General features: G+C 43.3%; 1 protein-coding gene across 5 annotated transcripts in view; it reads right to left on the bottom strand.

The window, feature by feature from the left end:
- Positions 1-23,207, bottom strand: part of CDKL1 (cyclin dependent kinase like 1) — a 65,313-nt gene that overhangs the window by 9,761 nt on the left and 32,345 nt on the right. For all 5 annotated transcript variants that reach the window (XR_014293944.1, XM_082619681.1, XM_082619679.1 and 2 more), the window contains 4 exons: positions 16,907-17,028; positions 6,163-6,235; positions 3,675-3,765; positions 2,888-3,088 (listed from right to left, as the gene is read on the bottom strand). Coding sequence is in view for 4 of the 5 variants with exons in the window: in XM_082619681.1 (XP_082475807.1) it covers positions 2,888-3,088; positions 3,675-3,765; positions 6,163-6,235; positions 16,907-17,028 (487 nt within the window). In the remaining variant the exon portion in view is untranslated. The remainder of the gene's footprint in view (positions 1-2,887; positions 3,089-3,674; positions 3,766-6,162; positions 6,236-16,906; positions 17,029-23,207) is intronic.

The raw sequence follows: 23,207 nt of genomic DNA on the forward strand, positions 1-23,207 counted from the left end.
AGCAAGCACGGCTCTATGGTTTCCTTCCATTGGTGCTGTGTTGGTCAGTGCCTATACCTACAAAGGCTGCAATTTGCTTCTCCAGTCAGAGGGAGAGGCACTGAGGGAACTTTCAACAAACTGTGCCGAGACCCACAGTGGGTGGAGTACTGTGTTAGGCACAGAGGAGGCATGAACAGAAACTAAAGGTTGCAATGTTCTTGCCCCTCAAAGGCTCACAAAATGTTTGAGGAGTCCAAACCAAACAACTCAGAAGCATGTGCGCGCACACACACATACACACACTAACAAATGACGGCTTTTTTTAAATAGCAAAAGTATGCTGAGAGGGTGTGGAGAAAAGGGAACCCTCTTGCACTGTTGGTGGGAATGTAAATTGATACAGCCACTATGGAGAACAGTATGGAGGCTCCTTAAAAAACTAAAACTAGAACTACCATATGACCCAGCAATCTCACTACTGGGCATATACCCTGAGAAAACCATAATTCAAAAGGAGACATGCACCACAATGTTCACTGCAGCACTATTTACAATAGCCAGGACATGGAAGCAACCTAAATGCCCATCAACAGGTGAATGGATAAAGAAGATGTGGTAAATGTATACAATGGAACATTATTCAGCCATAAAAAGGAAGGAAATTGGGTCATTTGTACAGACATGGATGGACCTAGAGACTGTAATACAGAGTGAAAGAAAGAGAAAAACAAATATCGTATATTAATGCATATTTGTGGAATCTAGAAAAATGGTACAGATGAACCATTTGCAGAGCAGAAATAGAGACACAGATGTAGAGAACAAACGTATGGACACCAAGGGGAGGAAGCAGCAGGGGGTGGTCGTGGTGGTGGGATGAATTGGGAGATTGGGATTGACATGTATACACCAATATGTATAAAACAGATAAGTAATAAGAACCTGCTGCATAAAAAATAAATTAATTAAATTAAATTAAAAAAAATAGCATAAGTGCAACAACCACAAATCAAAATCGTATTCATTGAATACTGATGGGTCGAGATAAAAGTGTATTGGCCTAGCACTTAGAACAGTGCCTGACACGTAGCAAGCATTCAATAAATATCTGAGGGCCTCCCTGGTGGCGCAGTGGTTGAGAGTCCGCCTGCCGATGCAGGGGATACGGGTTCGTGCCCCGGTCTGGGAGGATCCCATATGCCGCGGAGCGGCTGGGCCCGTGAGCCATGGCCGCTGAGCCTGCGCGTCCGGAGCCTGTGCTCCGCAACGGGAGAGGCCACAACAGTGAGAGGCCCGCGTACAGAAAAAAATAAATAAATAAATAAATAAATATCTGAGAAAGGAAGGGTTAGGGTTAGGAAAGGAGCAGAGAAAGGCAAGGAGGGAGGGAGGAAACAAAGCATGGAAGATCTAGCTAGAAGGAATACGTTTCCAAGCTGGAACCACCTTTACTTGTTTTACCAAATAGCAATCACTTGGAAATCCCACTTTATATACCGTTTAGAAGCACTTAAGATGTGAAATAATAAAACAAAAGGAGCATTTCTATATTCTGGGGGATTACGTGAGGCTCACCTGCCCACATTTCAGCCAAATAAGCTAAAATCGCCCTCATGTAAAATTCCAGGGATATGACATCTGAAGAGGAATTTTGTTCAGAGAACAGATGGAGACGCTCAGAAGGGCGCCCCTGGCACACCCAGGCCCACTTCCCAGAGCAGAGTGAACAGTGAAAGCCTGCCAGTCAGGGCCCTGGAAACGCTGCTATTGGACTGGGCTGGAGTTCCAACCTCAGGGTATCAAGTTGGCTAAATTTACCAGTTTGTCTCAGAACTTTACCTTTCACTCAAATCCAAAAACTGCCGTCCTTGCCCATTTTGGACGAGCAGCCAAAATATGCTCTCTAATGCCTTGTCCCAGGTCTCAGTGAGCTTCCTCATGAGCACATTGTCTGTACCTTAATAACCTTCTTCCACCAGAGAGCTGGGGGGTAGGACATGGACATAGTGCCCTAAAATCACCGGGAAAACACAGCAAAGGAAGGCTCAGTGCCCCTGGCAGGGCTCCAAGGTGACTTACATGTCACTCAACAAAAGCTACCAGCAAATATTTACTACCTACTGTATGCAGATGTTGGTGGAGGATAAATAGAAATAAAAGACAGGATCTCAGCCTCAGGCAGCTTCCAGTGCCTTTGGAGTGATGCAAGCACAAGACACAAAGACATGGCAACAGCAGATGCTACATGAGTTTCAAGGAAGAAAAGTTTGCTCTAAACTGGGAGTCACAGCTCGACTCCCTGACTTCTGAAGGGATCAATCCCTGCTCACAGATCTGTGCACCTGTCCCTTCCTTCCCCCTCTTCTCCTCCCCCCTATTCCCCAAGAGTAGAAACAAAGGAAGGGACTTTGGGGGTGGGAAAGTAAAACAAGAAGGGTGACATAAGAAGAACCAGGCTTTCTTCCCGACACTTAGAAGGTTGAGCATCATCTAAATAGCATGTGAATAATCCAAACTAGCCTGACAGGCTGGAGTCAAGGACATCCAGAGAATGAATTACCGCATCATAATAAATGAAGCAAAACACAACAGCATTCTGTAAACTGCTAGGCCCTTATAGAAATGTATGTTTTTATTGATGTTATCAATTATTCGGAGTTTAACTTGATCCAAACTATGTTGAAGAGAGAATCTTGTGTCTTTTTGGACAATTAGAACATACTCAAAATTGTTGATTCTTTCTCTTAAAACAAACCCGGACACCTTTAATGGAGCCATTTCATTGAGACTTTCCCTCTTTGTGACTGCAAAGGGCATTAGATGAGACTAGGAACTTGGCTCTGCCCAGCACTGACACGGGTAAAACTATCCAGTTTCCAAAAGGCAGGACAGAAACACCACTTACCCAAGGTTTTCCTTATCAGATAGAGCTGATCCACATCTGATTTTCCGGGCCACAGAGGCACTCCTGACAGCAGCTCAGCAAAGACACAGCCAATTGCCCAAACATCTACTGGGGGGCCGTACTGCATGTCCCCCACCAACAGCTCTGGGGAGCGGTACCACCTGGTGGCCACATAGTCTGTGTAGTAGTCACTCGGTCCAGCTGGCCAGTCATGGGACATGGAAAACAGAGAGAGCAGTGCAAGCGAGGAATCAAAACCAGGAGGGGCAAGACCTGAGAAATCAAGCTTGTGTTCCATCTGTGGCTTTCCTAAATCAGTGGTTCACAATACTGGGTGCACATTAAAATCACTTGGAATACAGTATTTTTAAAATTACTGATGTTTGGGTACCCCCCAGTCCAATTAAACCAGAATCCCTGGAGGGGTATCAGTATAGTTTTTATAGTTAGAGTTTATAGTTTCCCAGATGATTCTAATCTACAGCCGAGGTTGAAAACCACTCTTCTAAAATAGTAGTTCTAAAAAGTACTATTTTAGCAAAACATGGTAGAAACCAGGAGGGTAATATACTTTTTAATAAGCACTTTACTGTGGTAAAATTTACAGATAGCATACATTTTAAACCAGTGTATATCTACATGTTTTCAATTAATTGCAGACGTGTAATTTATAGCAAGCTTATGCCCTAAATATACAGGAACCAGCTTTCTATAGCATTTAGATTCTTTATCATATTAAAAATCTTTCCAGCTTTGACACTTAACTAAAGAAAACTTCAGTACTCACTCAAAAGCCGAGCGAATCCAAAGTCACAAAGCTTAATCACAGAATGTTTTGTGATGAGGATGTTTTCTGGTTTTACGTCTCTGTGTATGCACTAATCACAAACATCAAATCAAAGCAGATTAAAAAGGAGCAACTATAATACATGGACTAAATAAAACATATGAATATTTAGCAAATACTTGAGAAATTGTTTGAACCTCTCACCGGCCTTTTGGAAAACAGACTACAAAACAGCAGCCTAAAATAAACCTAGTACCATACCCATCATAGCCTGAGTCAGCCCAAATTCCTGCAGAGCCCCTAAAGACCAACAAGTGTGAAAGGAAAAATGAAAATAGGGTAGCCAGATAAACAAGAAATAATTTTTTAGCATAAGTATGCCCCACGCAATGTTTGGGACATATTTATACTAAAGTGTTATAATTGTTTACCTGAAATTCACATTTAACTGGGTGTCCTATATTTAATCTGGCTACCTTAGGTGGCAGGGAAAATGTTAAAAGGCTCTGGGTGAGGCCTGCAGCATGGCTGCAGGAGCTGCAAGTTGGTGCCTAAGCAGAATTCACAATCCAGTTGTTTAACTGAGAACAGGACACATTCCGCCTGGTAAACAGGACAAGCCCTGGGCCTACTGAGATAAGCTGGGAAAGAGAAGGGCGGGAAGCAGCAGCTTGCCAAGAGACCTCCCTTCCAGCTCTGACATTCGTCCCCACCAGATAAATAAGAGCAGGCAGTGCTCACCCTCTGGGGAGTCGCTAGATGTCAGCTCCATCCCACACACATCCAGCCTTCTTTCTGTGCCTCCACCCCACGGGATGTAGCCCCCATGCCAGAGTTTAGACACAAATCACCTGTGGTTTCCAGACTACAGCTGACATTGCTTAACAGGGTGATGCTGGAAGAATGTTTAAGAATCTTCACATGATTTTCTCATTAAATAGAAATTTTTTGGCAAGGAACAAATCAACAACCTAATTTAAATTACATAAAAACAACCGTGGGGTCATAGTACTGTTCAGGTTCCTAATAACCTTCCCTGCTTCCAAGTGTTTTCCTCTCTGGAGGAGAATGTTGGAGCCTTCTGCAATCTGAGAGACACTCTCTGGCTTGTGGCTGATACCCTGGGATGTTCTTGACTCTCTAGAATCTGGAGAGATGACAGAGTTTCCTCTTGGGCCTGGCCTAGTTCTCACTCCAAAGGATCTTCAGGGTGAGACCTCAGTGTGTTTCCCCATGGGTATTTATTATTCTGGAAAAACTGGGGGGAAATAACTGAATTATTTTATTATAATCTATCTGATTCTTAGCAATCAATGGCCCTGAGATCTCCACTTTTTTTTACCACTGGCTTCAAATATTACTATAAACGGGTACACCCCTGAATATCATGATGACAGATGGTCAGAAGTACTTGGAAGCAAGAATGTGCTCCTATTCTGTTCTGGGAATTCTTTACAAGTTTCTACAACCCTCCCCCCATGCACATGTGGCCAAACAGCTTCAGGGGCTCTCCAGGGAACTGTGGTATGCGTTCTATTTGTTCTTAGTGTCTCTGCTTTTCCCCACCGGGGCCTTTCTGCAGTCTCTCTTGCTCCCCCATCCTAAACCCTGCTCTCAGGAAACTGCTAGCCCTCACTCGCAGTACCTATAAGGTGTCCACACTCCCTGCCATGCACGCATTTGGACAAGGACTGTAGCCGTGAGCTAGGTGGAGGATCAGCAGGGAGAAGTGCTGCCTACTCTCATATTTGCTTCTCTGGGAAGGTAGCTTCAGGGGAAAAAAAAACATTTAGAACAGCGTGAGCAAGGGGATTCAGCCCCACCGGTGAAATTGGACCCTGGCTGTTGTCAGGATGACATATTGCGGTAAATTGCCCTTGTGGCCAAAATGAAGCTCTGATGTTGGAGTCTGGCTTCTGTGCACAGGGACTGGGCCATGTTGTATTGGAAGGAACAGCAGGCTTCCCAGCATCTGTGAAGTCACACCACCTGGGCAGCGGTCCACTGTGCTTCCCGCCAGCCTCGCTGTGGCTGGGAGTGCTAGAGGTTTCCACTGGCTGCTTTGTTGCAGACTTGGCACCTCTATCTCACCAATGCAGACACTAGTACGTGTGCATGACACTTGAGACTCCACGTACTGCACTCAACAAGCATGAGCCACCTGGGGTTCCCCTCCCCAATTTCAGAGTATTCTGAGGGTTCCAGACCAACACGGACTCCAAGTGAATGGGATTCTACTTTAAATCTGAGCAGTTCCTAAGCAACGTAAAAATAACTGCTTTCTTAAAATCATAAAAATGCATCTTTAAAACCTGAACAAGAAGGACTAGCTAGGTTGGCATTTTTAGCGTCTACTTACCCCAACCAGGCTTACGAAGATTTACGTAAAAAATTCTATCCACAAAAGTATGATATAAACTTCATACAAAGGCTCCACCTCAGCTTAAGGGCAGCCTTCTGGTTTTTAGAGGGAGATCATGAGACTTACATTGTGTTTATGGCAAAAATTTACGGCTTGCAATGTCTGCCAAGTTATGCTCTTCACAAGATGTTCTGGTACCCTATTAAAAAAAAAAAGCAACACAGACACATTCTTTAGTGTTGCCATGGAATTCAGCTCAAAAAAAGAAAAAAGCAAACCAAGACAGGCTTAAGTAGTGGAAAATCCTAGGTCACACATACAGTCATCTAACTCATGCGACAGGCATTCCAGGGGTCCAAAGTGTAGAGAACATGTGATCAGAACACTGCTGAATTCCAGGGACAGCAAGGTAACAACAATGTAACATCTACGTCTATAGGGAAGGACCAGGAAGACCCACAGGGATTGCAACGAGTATTTAAGACCACCTACCTCGAACATCTGTGGCACCACTGGGAACCTGCCTGGTAACTTGAGCTCCGTCTCAAGTTACCAGGCAGGTAACAAAAAAGGAGCTTTTTGTTGATGGCAAGTTATTAGTAAATATCAAGCATGAAAGATGCTGTTTATTTTTTCAAGTTGCCCCAACTGATGGCCTTGAAGCAGAACTCATCTTCCACAGGTGGGCACATGGTTTCTTCAGATTCCCTAGGCAGCACTTTTTTTTAAAAAAATTTATTTATTTATTTATGCTTGCATTGGGTCTTCGTTGCTGCGCGCGGGCTCCCCTCTAGGCTTCATGGCATGTGGGATCTTCCCGGGCCAGGGATCGAACCCATGACCCCTGCATTGGCAGGCGGACTCCCAACCACTGTGCCACCAGGGAAGCCCCAGCACTTTTTTTTTTAAGGTAATGAAGATTTTACTGATGGTAAGGAAGAGGTTTACATTGCACACCAGGTAACAGAAGGTCATAATAAGTAGACGCCCACATAGGCATCTTGGTTCTTTCCTCACACCGCTCCTCTCTGGTAGCTGGCTGCATCCTGTTCACATGTCCCTGCCCTGTCCTCTATTACAGCATCTAAACCTCATGCCACTGCTCCCAGCACTTCCTCCCTGGCTCTAAGCTTACATAACCAGGGCAAACAGTGGCCCCAGTAGGTCCTTTGTGTGAATCAGAAAACGGTACCTGCTCTGAGAGCATTTAAAAAAAAAAATATTAGGCAATGAGCAAAACAAACTACAGAGAGAGTACATTTATTTTCAAAGACCCCCCCCCCCCGCCCACCCGTTAGACTTAACTGTTTTTACAAATCAAATATTAAACAAGGTTGTTGTGATCCTTAGCCAGAACTAATATGTACACCAGGGAGGAAACTCTGGAGTACTTGTGTCAAGGTGACCCAAAAAAGTCACTTCCAGCCTCCGGGAGGGGCTATGAGGCCACTGTTGTCACAGACCAGATGTTCAGGAAATCCTTTCAAGCAGATAAAGGGGAAGCTGGAACAGTGGGACAATGTGGAGGAAATGAAGAGGCCACTTCCATGAAGAAGAGCTGGGACATTCCTGGGCTGAAGTAGCTTTTCTCCAAATTCCCTTCCTTATTCTAGCAACATAAAGGTACAGATGCCAGAAAATCTCACCTGTCTAGAAAGAAGACCTAGAAAAATACAACTAAGAAGAGGACATTTCAGGAGACGTGCTTTCCCCCAGCCTCCATTTTTTACCCAGAAAAAAATAGAATATATGTTGATTATGTAATGAATTAAGTATTAATATATAAGGTTATTCAGTACCAGGCAATTTTAGTCTCTAAGAACATTTCCCAAAAGAAATCACGCAAAAAGAGCATTTAAAGGTAAATTATAATAACGTATCATTAGCGCTCCTCTAACACTAAGCACATTGTTACACAGTTTTCAAACGTAAAAATTCTGTTCAAGCTACCTAGTGTCGTCTTGGGTCAGCTACTCACTCCACTTTTATATATATATATATATATATATATTATTTATTTATTTATTTATTTATTTAGGCTGAGCCGGTCTCAGCTTCGGCAAGCGGGATCCTCGTTGGGCATGCGTGATCTTTCAGTTGCAGCATGCAGACTTCTTAGTTGCGGCTTGCAGACTTCTTAGTTGCGGCATGCAGGCTCTTAGTTGCGCATGCATGAGGGATCTAGTTCCCCGACCAGGGATCAAACCCGGACCTACTGCATCGGGAGCACGGAGTCCCACTCACTGGACCACCAGGGAAGTCCCTCACTTCACTTCTTGATTATCCTGTTTCTGCTCTGGAATGCCAGGGCCTCAGATTCTATCTCTAAGACCCTTTTTACCTGAGGATGATAGGAGCCAGGTTTTTCACTGTTGGTGGAGGGAGTTACAGATATGGAAAGGAAGAAAAATAGAATCTATTCTGTGGCGCCTCACTGGGACTGGATACACACGTGTACAGAGGGCGCTGTGCTGAAAAGGGTGCTATCTTATACACGTGCTCCAGAAAGCTTTTCTGCTTAGGACAACATCTGACGGAGTGGTTAAGGTGATGAGAAGCGGCCCAATTTGGACTATATTTTAAAAATGGAGTCTTCAGGATTTTCTGAGAGATTGGATGTGAGATTCAGAGAGAAATCAAGGAATGACATCGAGTAATTAGCCTAAGTTGCTGGTTTATGGTGGGGCCCTTTACTGTGGAAAACGCTGGGGGAGAAGCCGGGGAGGGGAAGGGAGGGTGGCTGGGTGAGATGCTTCTCAGCCATGCAAGGGAAGACTCTGGGAAAGGAGTTCTGAATTCAGAAGGAAGGTCCAGAAGGATAAATTTGGGAAGCATAAGCATAATGATGGGATTTACAGGCCTAGGAGTGGATGAAGCCACCTAAGGAATGAATCCAGAAAAAAGAAGAGAAGGTCAAGCCCTGAGGCCCTGCAACATGTAGAGATCAGAAAGAGGAGGGGGACCCAGCAAGAGACTGGGGTTGAACACCAGGTGAACTAAGATGACACTCAAGAGAACACAGTGTCACTGAAGCCAACTGAAAAAAGTGCTTCAGAGGACTTCTGGGTTAAGATGGTGGATTAAACACGCCCATCTATTTCACTCTCTCCTAAAACCTAACTAGAATGACACTGAAGCTCAATCTAAATATAACAAGACATCATCTCACCCTCAGGCAGCTTATAGTATCTTTCGGAAAATAAAAGTACAAGACAAGACATGGTGACAGCAGGTGAGAGCTACAGCTGTCCCTCTGGAACCCACTGAGCTGTGGTCCAGCTTGACAGAGGTACTCCCTCCAGGGAGGGTGGAATGGAATCCATCTTCCACTCATGGGAAGAGGTGCAGGAGAAGTGCACTCCTGGGTCCTCCACCAGTGTGACCTCATGGCACTCCTCCTGCCTGCTTTGGGGACTTTGTTTCACCCCCAGGAACATAAAAGTTTCCCAAGTGTTTGGCTCCAAGGAGGAATAAGGGGGTATCATTAGAAATGTCTGTGGTCTAGATTTCTCTGTGCCTGTACCATCATTTTAGCCAACTGGAGACAGAGATCCTTGGCCACACTAAGTAAGCAAACCCAGAAAGAGGAAGACCGGAGATCCAGGAAGTGGTGAATCAAACCATAGAGAAATTAAGAGGGGATTCAAAGGATGACAGCAAAGGGAAGTCCCAGGAGGACAGCTGGTCAGCGGGCTGGGAGAACAACAAGCCAAACAGATGGAGAATGGGGGGTCTAAAGGCAGGATATCACCAAGGGGGCAAAAAAGTGAACTAAGGGATTACCTGATGTGACTATCCTGTGGAAAAGTATACTGAGAGACTATTAAAAAGAGTGGAAAAAGTTAGCAATAGAATACTAAGCAAATTTAAAAAGCAAGGCAAATATAATTTGCAGAAAAAATACAAAAAGAAACCCTAGTATGGTAAAATGCTCAGCTATAAGTAATATGTATGTAGGCATAATAATGGGAACAGTGAATGCTGAATTAATAAAATTTTAATGTAACTATTTGGAGGGAGAAGGGGAAGCGGAGGAAATAATGGTGTAAGAGAGCTAAATCCTCATCTATCAGAATAGTCTGTAGATAATGTCTAAAAATGTCTAAAAATTAATACATCAAGAAATAGCAGTGCATCACTCTTTTTATTACATTACATTGCTAGATTTAATTTGCTAAGGTTTTTTACACCTAAGTTCACATGGGATATTCATCTGTCATTTTCTTTCCTTGAAATGCCCTCATCTAGTTTTGGTATCAGGTTATAGTGGCCTCACAATATGATTTGGAAAGTATTTCTTCCTTCTATATTTTCTGAAAGAGTTTGTGTAGGATTGCTATTATTTCTACCTTATATGTTTGAAGGAATTCATTCATCAAATATTTTAATAATAGAAACCAAAGTAGCATGACTATAAGGAAAAAAATATATATAAATCCACATCATTGGTGCTAAGGTGAATTGGTTCAGTTTGACAAACCCTATGAGCCGATAATCCCATTTTGAGAATTTCTAAAGAAAAAGTGCAAAAGAAGAAAAATCTTTTTGTAGGAAGATTTTGAGAGTAGAATCATTTATCAGACAAGACACTGAAAATGGCCTCAATATTCAACAATGGAGGAACAGTTAGATGGTAATGTAACTAGATGTAATATCTTATAGTTAATAATAGATCTAAAAATTATACTGCAACATATTTAGAAATGTACATGAGGGGTTTCCCTGGTGGTGCGGTGGTTAAGACTCCGTCCTTCCACTGCAGGGGGCGCAGGCTAGATCCTGGGTTGGGGAACTAAGATCCCACATGCCTGCCGAGAGGAGAGGTGGGCAGGAGGGTGGGGAGTGGCGGAGAGAAATGCATATGAGAAAATATTAAGTGAAGAACAGAATTGGGGGAAAAAGTCATTTCATCACAGCAACACAGAGAATGTGGTGCTCCGTCTGGAAGGGCAGCCGGCAGCCTGGCTCCTTTTACAATGGTCTTCAGGTTTTCATATACAGACACTTGGTTTTGTCAGCACACCAAGACAGTATTCATTTCAAAGGGGCAGGTGAACATTACACAAATTTACTAGCCTGATATATAAAGCCAGAATGCTACTTTATTCATCCATCTTTAAATTCTGAGTGCCAGCTTATGCTTTCGTTGTAGGCAATTCCATAGAGAAACTCAAGTTCTAATGAGAATGGTGTTTGGTGAGCAAAGAGTTGGAATGAGAGAAAGTACACAGTTTGACTGGTTATTGCCTTTATGCTGAGACAGTTTAGTTGCACCCATCTCCAAATTAGGAAGCTGTCGTCCTTAGATAAAATGTATGTAATCAGTCCCATCTAACCAGCCCGGCAGCCTCCTATCCCTTTAAGGATGCTTTGCATATCTCTGCCCTGATGCATAATGTGTTGGTTTCACAAAATAACTCCCAGAAAGCAAACTTCTGTCTCTCCTTCCAAGTTTTGGAACGGATGGACTATGACCCTAATGTCCTGATAACAAAATTGAAATGAACAGAGAGAAACCTAAACAACTGCTGTGTGAAAGTGAACAGATTAAACTGCATTTTAAACATGTCTTCAGAAATAAGAGAGATGAGAGAGATGACAAAGAAAGACCATGGATCTCTTCCCAGGTTCTCAATACAGTAACGGTCCTTTCCACCACTGCTCCTCTAATATTTGTCACATTACAAGAAGTCAGACAATCAACATCCATTCAAGCTTCATTTCTACACAAGGTTACAACAAAGATGGGGACGAAAGGGCTGGCCAAGCTCCTACAGAAATAATATGTTCTTTGAAATTTATCTTATAGAAATATTTATGTTTACTGTAGCCTTATTATTAGAGAAAAACTAGAAACAATCTAAATATTTATCAATGGGGGGGTTGAATAAAGAAACCATGGTATACTTGCACCATGGAATTCGATACCATTTTAAAAATATAAAAGTAGAGATGTATGTATGAATAGAGAGACAGCTCCCAAACACACTTAAAAAATGAACAGTATGTAGAGCTCAATCTCTTTAAATATATACATGCATAGAAAAATAATTAGAAAACCATTTCTCAAACTTTATTTCTATATGTTTCTGTGTTGCTTGACATTTTTACAACAAACAATGCATCACTTCAAAAAAGAGATTTTAGAAAAGGTCTGGAATTCCATTGTCAGAAACTGAAAACTTGTAGTAATGCCCTTTACCCACCAGATGTTCTTTGAACAAACTATATGAGAGTCAGAGGAAGATCTGGTGGTAATGGAATCTGCACAGGAAAAAAATGGGTGAAGTGTCTGGCTGCACTTACACAGGGGCAGAAAAATGAGGAGAGAACACCTAAACCAGTTGTTTATGAAGCTTTGACAGAGGAGAGACCAATAGTTAATAGAATAATAAGCACAAGGCCTATTCAGTCCTACAGAAGATAAGGAATATGTTTGTTTGAGAGCAAATATAAGCAACACGAACACAGCACTGGGAATTATAATGGACACGTATTTATGCCACTATAACAGGATATATTCTGGCATAAACTTGCTTGTTAGTAGCAGCATGAATGTGAATCTTCTCCAAAAGCCTTCCAAAGGAGTTCAAGAAGTTACCAACATCTTACAAGGAGATAAATTAGTATCCATTTCAGATTTAAAGTAGAGATAAGTCTTTGAGTCTGATTTAGCAGGAATTATTTTTAATAATTAAAACATTGCCAAAGTAATAAATGGAACGTGGAGAAAATATAAAAAAACAAAGTGGAAAATATCTATACAATCATCACTCAGAGATAATCTCTATTAAAACGTGTATATTAATTACTTTTCTTTATTTTCTACCTATATATAAATTCTATGAAAGTGAAATATGTTTTTTTATTATAGCATTTTTTCTTCATTTTGCAACCATTCATGAACATTTCTCTATGTCAATGTTTGTTTTATCTTATAAGCATGATTCTTAGCAGCTCCACTGTATTCCATTGTAAAGACATACTATAATTTACTTAACCAATCCTCTATCATGGGACATTTCAGTTTCCAATTTTTTTATTATAAACAATACTTTAACAATAGACACTTTTTAAACTAAATATTTACACACATACTCAATTATTTTCTTGTGGTAAATTAACAAAAGTAGACCCACTGACAAATTGGCCTCTGGACAGGTTGCTCCAGCAGTGTGCTAATAATTTCCTTTGACAACATTAGGTTTTAGAAATTTTTAATCAAAGTAACTATTTTTAAATGAAAAATAAAACATTGTTACGATTACTCTTCTTTAAAATCATCTTTAAGGATAAATTTATCAGTTTGCTGACTCAGTCACTCCACAGCAAGTATTGAGAATATACCAAGTGCCAAGAATTAAGCTAGGGCTTCCCTGGTGGCGCAGTGGTTGAGAGTCCGCCTGCCGATGCAGGGGACACGGGTTTGTGCCCCGGTCCGGGAGGATCCCACATGCCGCGGAGCGGCTGGGCCCGTGAGCCATGGCCGCTGGGCCTGCGCGTACGGAGCCTGTGCTCCGCAACGGGAGAGGCCACAACAGTGAGAGGCCCGCGTACCGCGAAAAAAAAAAAAAAGAATTAAGCTAAAAATTACTGGGGATACACAGATGAGGAAGGCACAGCTCTTGCCCTTGAAGATTTTATAGTTTACTGGGCAAACATAAATAATTCCAGAAGATGTAATGGATACCAGAGGAAGGAACTCCCGAGTCTCCTAAGGTAGATATCATAAGGAGGTCATCTTTGAGCTGTATCCAAGGGTAAGCAGGAGTTTGCCAGGCAGAGTACAGAAGGTAGGGCAACCCAGGTGTCCTAAAGCCTAGGATGCAAATGATTCCATGGGATTGGAAACTGGTGGGAAATGGGATGATCTTGCAGAGTGAGTGAGATCTTGCATCCCATGCTAGGGGCTTTTACCACACCAGTAAGCTTTGAGGAGCTATTAAATGACTTATGTAGGGGAGTGGCATGATCCGCTTTATATTTTAGAAATTTGTACCTGGAAATATAGTGATCACAGGACGTTCTTGGGGTAAATGTACAAACCCAGGGAGGACCAACCTGCCATCAGGCAGGAAAAACATCAGCATTAGCACATTATCTTCTGTTGATATAACAGATCATATATGAAACTAAAAGAGAACTGCAGTCTTCTGAGCTCTAGGTATTAGATCATCAACTCATAACACTGTAGAACTGGAAGTTTTCTTAAATTTTACCTGGTACTAAACTCTCATTTTTAGAGGTAAGGACACCTGTAAGCAACTTGCTAAAGGTCACACAGGTGATGCTGACCCACTTCTACTGGGAATACATTCACAAAGTTTTATTTTATAGTATAGCTTTATTTTGTAGATCTCTACATTGAAACATAAAGTTTTCCTATAAATTTCAAAATCGTTGGTTGACAGAGTTAATGACATTTACTCCTTAATGATGACAAGCAAAATTCTGAAATAGCATTTAAAAGATCGGAGAATCCAAATAGTCAGGATAATGGAAAGTAACTTTTTTTTTTTTTTTTGCGGTACGCGGGCCTCTCACTGCTGTGGCCTCCCCTGTTGTGAAGCACAGGCTCCGGACGCGCAGGGTCAGCGGCTGTGGCTCACGGGCCCAGCCGCCCCACGGCATGTGGGATCCTCCCGGACCAGGGCACAAACCCGTGTCCCCTGCATCGGCAGGCGGACTCTCAACCACTGCGCCACCAGGGAAGCCCTGTAACTTTTATTTTTAAAACACATACACACACACACACACACACACATCCTTAAACTTCAAAGTAAATGCATATGATCTGACTTAGAATAAATCTTACTTTTCAAACTTGCTCAGTTATTAGTGTTCCTTAAGTCAATCTTATATTTGACAAACCATGGCACAGTGTCATTTGGAAATGAAGCTGCTTGTACTTAACCACACACGTGTCTACCAGTCTTTCCCTTCTCTAACCCACCTCTATATTAAAGCATTTTCTGGAACATATATAACAGATTTTAGCCAGTGGAGTTAAAAAAAATCTGCTTCCAAGACTCTAATCACTCCTCATCCTGTCTTTTTATTCTTCTGCTTAAACTATATGCTAAAAAAGAACTGACTGCCAATTGCTTGCAACCCCCCACTAATCAGTGTTTCTAAGTGACTCAATCTAACATGATTAATCAAACTCCCTGCAACAACCCCCTAGTTCCACATAGAACAAGTAACTTATACTAGTAGGTTTAATTGAAGTGTCACTTGCAAGCTGTTAAAAGAGCAAATATCAACATAGTCAATGTTTTCTCCCTTGAACACATAATTTCTCTGTATCAATGACTTGCTGAAGGGAGGGAGGTGTCTGTTCTCTTGGCTCTCTCTGGCTGTGTAAATTAACAAGAAAAGCCTGTGCCATGGTCACTAACGAACCATGAACCACTTTAATCCCATCTGCCCGGAGGTCATGGCAGATCATACATAACCACCACCACATGGCAGAGCAAGCTCTTGGCCAAGGCTTGAAAGCCTTGTTGAAAGAGCCTCAGCCTCCAGCCACTAGAGTGCGAATGTGAGCCAGGATGGGGTGCCGTTCCATCATTCTGATCTGCAGTGCACTCTACATAGCGTCCTCAGCCAAAGCTGGGCTCCCAGGAACACAGCAAAAGACAGAGAAGAGATATCCTTCCCTGTTCGACTTCTCTGGAGTCTCCTCACCTTGCAAGTCAAAGGTCACCTCCTCCATGAAGTCTTCTTTGATTGACCCACTTTGAATCATATCTCCCAGGACCTTCTAATCATTCTACCCTCTCCCTCTGGCACAGTGACTGGTTCCAGGGGTAGTTGCATCACCTGAGCTGAGCCAATCAGTCTTCTACTGGACTTTGTATGCAGACGCTACCTTCTTCTAGAACTTCCTTTCTTCTAGAATGGCTACACAGGTTGAGAAAAGCCTGTGGCAATGCTTTCTAGTTCACACTTTTCCCTTCCTAACTGCTTCCATCTCACAGCACACACACATACCCTCCAAAATCAACCCTGTAAAGGAGACTCAACTCCAAGGCAGAATGAAGCCAACACAGAGAGGAAGAGTTGGGAGTCATTGGTGTGGGGGAGAGGGAGAGAGAGAGAGAGAGAACTGCCCCGCCTAAGGCGCTCTGCCTTAAAGACACACAGCTGAGGAGTGGGTGGGAGCCAAAATCCAGCCTGCGCTCTGCTCACCCTGGCAAGGAGCGGCCTTCAGAGGAAGGGATCTCACCCCCACCCCCTGCCTTTTTTTTTTTTCAAACAAAGGCTCTGTCTGCTCACCGAGCCTTCTGCTGCTGCACACAAAGGTGCTGCCTGTGCTAGAAATGTGTTATAAGATCAGTGGGACCTCCAGAGTCACCTCTCCAATCACAGCCACCACCACTTCCTTTTTCACTCACACCCGGCTTCAGTTGGGTTTTTTGTCATTTGTAACTAAAAAAGTTCTGACCAATAGAGCAGACCAGATACCTGGGTTGCTTCAGATAAAACACCACGTTTGTTTTAGGCTTAAACTTCCTATTAGCCATTGTCTTTGAACTCTTCCTTTCAACCTCCAAGTCCTTACGCTTCCCTAGGCAGGCACAGAATAACTAATATCCCTCCTTTTCTTTCCTAGAGACTGACACAGCATTTATGCAGAGATAATATACCAAGAAATCAAGTTCAACCGAATAATGCAGTTGCTGCTTTCTTCATGAAAATGATGAGTTATGATTTCTTTCTCAACGTTTCTGGTAACCCCTCAGCAGCAGAGTATGCTGGCCAAACACTGGCTGTCCTTGCCTACTGTGAAAAAGGGTCATAACTCATTTTCCCTCGCAAACTCTAGTGTGTTTTGCTGTGTTTTGTTTGTAAACGACAGGTCACTCACCCTCTTTGGTGTTTGTCCAGCTCGTGGAGCACTGTGTGGTCACAGTATTCAAACACCAGGTGAAGCTTCCGCTTCCTCCTGAAGACTTCGATAAGGCTGACGAGGTTGGGATGCTTGAGTTGCTGAAAACACAAAAAGCAAGGTGCTGAAGTGGAAGTGTGAAAGACAGTTTTCTCTAATTTTGGCCCAGTAGAAGAAAGCTATTTGTCTTTTAGAAAAATTCTTGTCTTGGATGGACGGAGGCTGTCGATATCACTATCTTTCTCCACTTGATGAGCTGTTCGTTAGCAGCCTGTAAGTGAAAAATGATCATGATCCTGGTGGTTAGTGAAGGTAAAAAGAGATATGAGAAGGCTGGGAAAAAAGAATGAAAATGTCCCCTCCTAAAGAGAGCTCCCTGATCTCCCTAGACTGGTTCAGTGTCCCTCGTGGCCCCACTGAAGTATGAATCCTTTGGAATCCTGCAAACCTACTAATTGTTCAATTAATTGTTTAATGTCCTCTGCTGCCAACAGATATAATGGATACATTCTATAGAATATAAGAACCATGACAAACATCAGGGTCTGTGTTCTCTTGTTTACGCAGAATGATGTTGTATTCCCAGCATGCGGCCTGGCACATAATAGGCATTCGATCATTATTTGTGAATGAATGAGTAAATCAGGTTTCCTAGGCTGATGAAACCTTTTAAAAGAGAAAAATGAGGAAGACTCTCCAATCTGATATGCCTGAAGGGGTGTATCTAGAAAACACAGGCAGGAATGAATGTCGGTGTTGACAGAGATAAATCTTGTACTTAGCTTTCTGGCCCCTCCTGTCCATGATCCTACTGGAAACACTACAACTAAGCAACCTACTGTGAAGAGAGCAAAAATGGTTAACTTTCTTTAAGGCTTGAAGGCCTCCGGGCAGTGATCTAAGAGAGCAAATGAGGAAACCGAAAGGCTTTTTAAGGCCTAGTCTCAGAAATCAGGTGATATAACTTCTGCCTCATTCTAGTGGTCAAAGCAATCATGAGATCTCCCCCCGATCCAGCCCAGGATGAAATACCACGAGGAGAGCAGGGTGCAGGTGTCCCAGCTGCGCTCAGCCCCTGCCAGCCCTCATCTAATTCGGCTATGTGGGCGAGCCCACGCAAGACCCCCTGAAGGAGCACTCAGCCAAGGCACAACTGTGAGAAGTAAGAAATCATTCTTTTTTTTTTTTTTTTTTTTTTTTTGCGGTACGCGGGCCTCTCACTGTTGTGGCCTCTCCCGTCGCGGAGCACAGGCTCCGGACGCGCAGGCTCAGCGGCCATGGCTCACGGGCCCAGCCGCTCCGCGGCATGTGGGATCTTCCCAGACCGGAGCACGAACCCGTGTCCCCTGCATCGGCAGGCGGACTCTCAAGCACTGCGCCACCAGGGAAGCCCAGAAATCATTCTTTTTTAAGCTACTAAGTTTTGAGGAGGTTTGTTAATGCAGCACTAGATAATAACCCTGTAGTAGAATCACCAGGGGAACTTTTGAAAACTGCAGATGCCCCGGCACCACCTCCAGAGATCCTGAATTGGTCTTGGACAGGGGCCCAGCCATCTGTTTTTTTCCCCCAAATTCTCCAGGTGATTTGATATGTAGACAGAGGTATTAATCATAGGTAGACAGATATTTCATAAATGATAAAAGACAGAAGGAGAAAAAACTGAAGTTCTTGAACTGCACACTCTAGCACATTTGTACAGATAGTGAGAAGAGAAAGTCAGCAAGAGAAATACTAAAAAAGATAATTATTTTCTCATTTTCTTTGTAAAACCCCTCTATCTTCAAGATGTGAAATTCCTGCTCCAGCGATTACACTTGATGAAACAAATATAAAACAGCCAAGACACTCTAAAGCCCATTAGCCACATTTGGGCCTTAGAACAGAAGGCACTCCAAGCTATAAAGCCCCAGATTTATGTTCCCATAGCTGGAAACTTTTAGCCTGAACTAACACTTCCCAGATATAGGAGGACAGAACTGACTGCTGTTTTAAACCAAAGAATTGCATTGGCTCAGATGTCTCAAACAGAAAGCAAACAACCAAGTTTAAACGGGGTAAATAGCAGCTTTATGACAATTAGCGGAAAGCAGAGATTTTTCTTACAGCCTCTGAAAAATAACTGTCCGAAGGCCCAAACCTCAAATTTTAGATTCCTTTCATTTTCCATGTTCCACATGTAGTCCTCACATCTTCAGCCAACTTTTTTAGCAAAAGTACAAATGTATCAATTCTACCAAAACAAATACCTGGACCTTCTCAGATGCCAAAACTGGCTCCTCCAACTTGTCACATCCATACCTGCAGGGTATGACCACCAGGGGCACGCTGCCTCAGGATAAAACCCAAAGATCCTCTCCATTTGACCTCTGCTTACTTCTGCAGCCCCAGCTCTTAAACCCTAGACACACTGAATTTCTCTCACTTCTTCAAAGGCTCACACTCCCTCTCGCTTCAGGACCTGTTCACCCAGTTCTCTCTCTGAAACACTCGCATCCTCCAGATGTCACTTTCTACATCTGGCCCACCTCTGCCCCACCCGACACCCTGGTATGAACTAAAAGAGCTGTAACTCCGCAACCCAAGCATGGGGACCACGTAGCAGATAAAGAGCATTGTCACAGCAGGATCCGTTGAACCAAGTGGGACTATAAATATTATATTACACCCATCTTCCTGTTACTGCACACCTTTTGAAGACCTAGATTCTAATAATTGCTGCATATTCTATTCAAATAACATAGAGATTCTCTCCAATTTTTGTGTATTATAAATAAGGTTTTGATGAACAAGCTACTAACCAGCTGACCTTAACTTTGAATAATTTAATTTAATGTCTCTAGGCCTCAGTTTTCCATCTGTGAGAGCAGGAAGCTCAAGGGCTGCTGTGACAGCTTCATAACACAAAGCACATGAAACAGTGTCAGGCCACATTGTTCTCTCCAGGAAGCTTAACTGTTAATATTGTTATTGGGGGTTCAATCTATTTCTATTTAGGCTGACTTTCTCAATTCATTTTATTCAACAAGTATTTATCTATCTTAATGTGCTTAAGGCACTCTGCTAGTCCTAAGGATATAGAGACAAAGCAAGTACTTGAGGAGCTTAGAACCTAGGAGAGGAGACAGATGTGGAACAAGTAATTACAGACGTGATAAGTGTTACAAAAAGCCCCCAGGAAAGGGTACCTGGCTCGAGGGTAGTGAGTGGCCCAGGGAAGATCTCCTTGGGGAAAGTGGCCATTTAAGAAGTTAGCTGGGCACCATTTAGAGTCCCGGAGTACAACATAAAGCTCTAAACAGATGTGACCGAACTGCTTTCCAACAGGATCAAACATACTTACACCTCTGCCAGGAGTGTGAGAGTACTTTTCACCATACCACTGAGGCGCATATAGACGTTTAAGGTTTGTGATGTTTATCGTCAAATGCGAGGGCTTCCAATGCCTCTGGCAACATAGGAAGATGTCATGTGACACTTAAACCACTTGTCTCTCCTATCCCCTGCCATGAGACAACCTTTATGTAGCTGCAAATAGCCAATAACTTATTTCTCAACTGATTTCCAGAAAATTCTTCATTTAGAAAAATCAATTGCTGAGACTAAATTCTAATTAGGACTTACAAATGTTAAATTATAAATATTTTAAAATAAATTATTAACTCTCTGTAGGCAGCCAGGATTCTGGGTGACCTGAAAACATTCCAGAGCAGCAGATATCTGGGAGCCAGTCCTTGTCTTGGCTGTGTTCTTTGTTATATTATAACAAAGATCTGAGAGTGTCTGCTCAGCCTCTGGCACTATTCAGGGCACTAGGGACACATTGGTGAATGGGATGGAGGACTCGGGCATTAAGCAAAGAAGTGCCATGAAGAACCCTCCATATATAAAAGACTAGGCTGCCTTAGAGAAACTGTCCTTAGGAAGTGACTTTGAACTGAGTCCTGGAGGGTGAGAAAGGTCAGACCAGACCAAGGGAAGGGGTGGTGGTAGAGAGATGGTGGCTTTCCAGGTAGAGGACTGGCTCTGAGCCAGGAAGGAACTTACGCCACTTAAGGAACTGCAGGATGGTGCGGTTTGAGTGTCAAGCACATGGAACTGATGCCAGTGAGACAGGCAGAAGGCAGGTCCTGTGGGGCCTTGTAGGACATACTAAGAAATTTACGTTTCTTCCTAAGTGCAATGGGAAACTACTGGAAGGAATTTTAGCAAGATGTGGTAATTTACCATTTGGGTTTTTAAAAGCTCACTATGGTGGCAGGATACAGAATGGCTCAGAGGAGGCAATATGGTGAGAGGAGATCAGTGAAGAGCCTGTTGATAGCTGAGAGCTTGGACCAGCACTGAGGCAGGAGAGATGGCAAGAAAGGCACTGTTTGGAGATAGATTTTATTATTAGAATGGTCCGGATGTGGGGATGGACTGGAGGTGAGGGATGCAGGAGAGGGTGTCAAGAATGACCAAAGGTTTGTATAATGGGGGTGGATGGTGGTGCCATGACTGAGAGCAGGAGCAGGTTTTGGGGGGAAGGAACTACTGTTCTGGCACGTTGGGTTGACAGGGACTCCGAGGTACCAATACAGTCGTCAGGTCGGCTGGAGTTTGAGTTGAAGATAAAAGCCGGGGAGTCAGCATGAGTGTACGCAAAGCCATGGCTAGAAGAGACTGCCCAGAAGAGTGAGTGAGAAGGAAGAGGCCAAGGAACCCCAGCACCCAGATATGTAGTAGATGAGGAGGAAGCAGAGGAGGGGAAAGGGAAGAAGGTCCCCCAAGATAAGAGAGAAGACAGCAGAACGTGACACTACAGAGATATCGTGGAAGGAGGAAGTGGTTCACAGTGATGATGCTGCTGAAGAGTCAAGTGGGAAGAAGCCTGAGAGGCGCCCGTGGGGGGCGTCCTAAAGGGGTTTGTGTGACCTCACTGGAAGCAGCGTCAGTGCAGTGGTGAGATCAGGAGACAGATGTGGTGGATTTAGCAGCCCCAAACCGTACTCTTCTCTGTTGACTCCCCTGACCTCAGGGGCAGAGCTCAGAGGGACACCTCTGGTCCTGAATCCAGTCTGCAATTGGTAGCCTGGAGGTCTTGATCAAGGCTCCGATATTGTGAATGTTTGCATTGACGAAGGTTTGGATGTTTCTTCTTCAACCTTGAATGGGTTCCTTTAGGGGCATTGGGAGGAATTAGATAAGAAGAACCAAGCAACATGATGGATGGACTGTCCACAGGCTTACTCAACATGCTTATTATACATAGGAGTCTTAATAGAACAGACTAAATTACCATATGTACTACAAAGATGGAGTTCGGGGCTCTTTTAATTCTAATTCCTTCCTGTTTATGAGTATGTGAAACCAAAGCCTCAGGCCTGGTCTTATTCCTCAGCACTCTGAATTGTGCTGGCTCAATCTTGAGGATGTCAGTGCCTCTTCCCAGGCCACTCACCATCCTTCAGTTATTCTATATCTAGAAGCCTGGGCCGCCTCAGACTCAGATTTAGTGTCTCTTATATAAAGTTTCTGCCTTTGCTGCTGCTATTTTATTTTGGTCTCCTTTTTATTTTCTCTGCTTTTTGAATATGGATGTTTCCTATTACGCTGCGAAGTGAAGCATTTTCTCTGACATTAAAAAAAGAATGCTATTTTCACCCACTGAATTTAACCTGAGCCCTGCTTGGTTTCCCCCACAGAGCCGAGAGGGCTACACATGCTTCTTGGGCAGCGCCTCCACCCTGTCGTCGGCCCCTTGTCCACACTGCCCACCTATCCGTTGTGATAAGCTCAGGCTTCTACATCCTCTAAGGTCAAACGTTTGGCCTTAGCATTCTGAAGGATTTTTGACCCAGCTGCCAACACTTCAGATCAGGAAATGTTACTTTAAAACCCTGGTTACCGAGATCCTCTTGAAAACGCTGGCAATCTAGCAATCCTGGGCCTGCAGTCTGTGGCGTCAGTGGGTTGGGACTGAGAAGCAGCTGTCCACGTTAGATAAGGCTGGGTACGTGAGTTCATCACAGTCCCCAGCACGCCTTACCACTCCCTGACACTAAGGCCAAGTGAAAGTTGCCCTTTATCATCACTCTTCCAGTATTAATTTTCTTAAAGTTAAAAGTTACATATTTAATGCGCCCATATCTCTATCAAAAGTGGGAAAATATACAAGCAATAGAAATAACTGCATATTTTAAGACAAATAAGAAAAAATATATTTGTTTGTGAGAGTGAATCATTTCTCCCACACCTGCCTGGCCCCTGTAGGTACTGGGTTTGGGACCTCTACCCT

This window comes from Mesoplodon mirus (assembly GCF_964341445.2).
Source record: "Mesoplodon mirus genome assembly, chromosome: 4".
NCBI classification, from domain to species: domain Eukaryota; kingdom Metazoa; phylum Chordata; class Mammalia; order Artiodactyla; family Ziphiidae; genus Mesoplodon; species Mesoplodon mirus.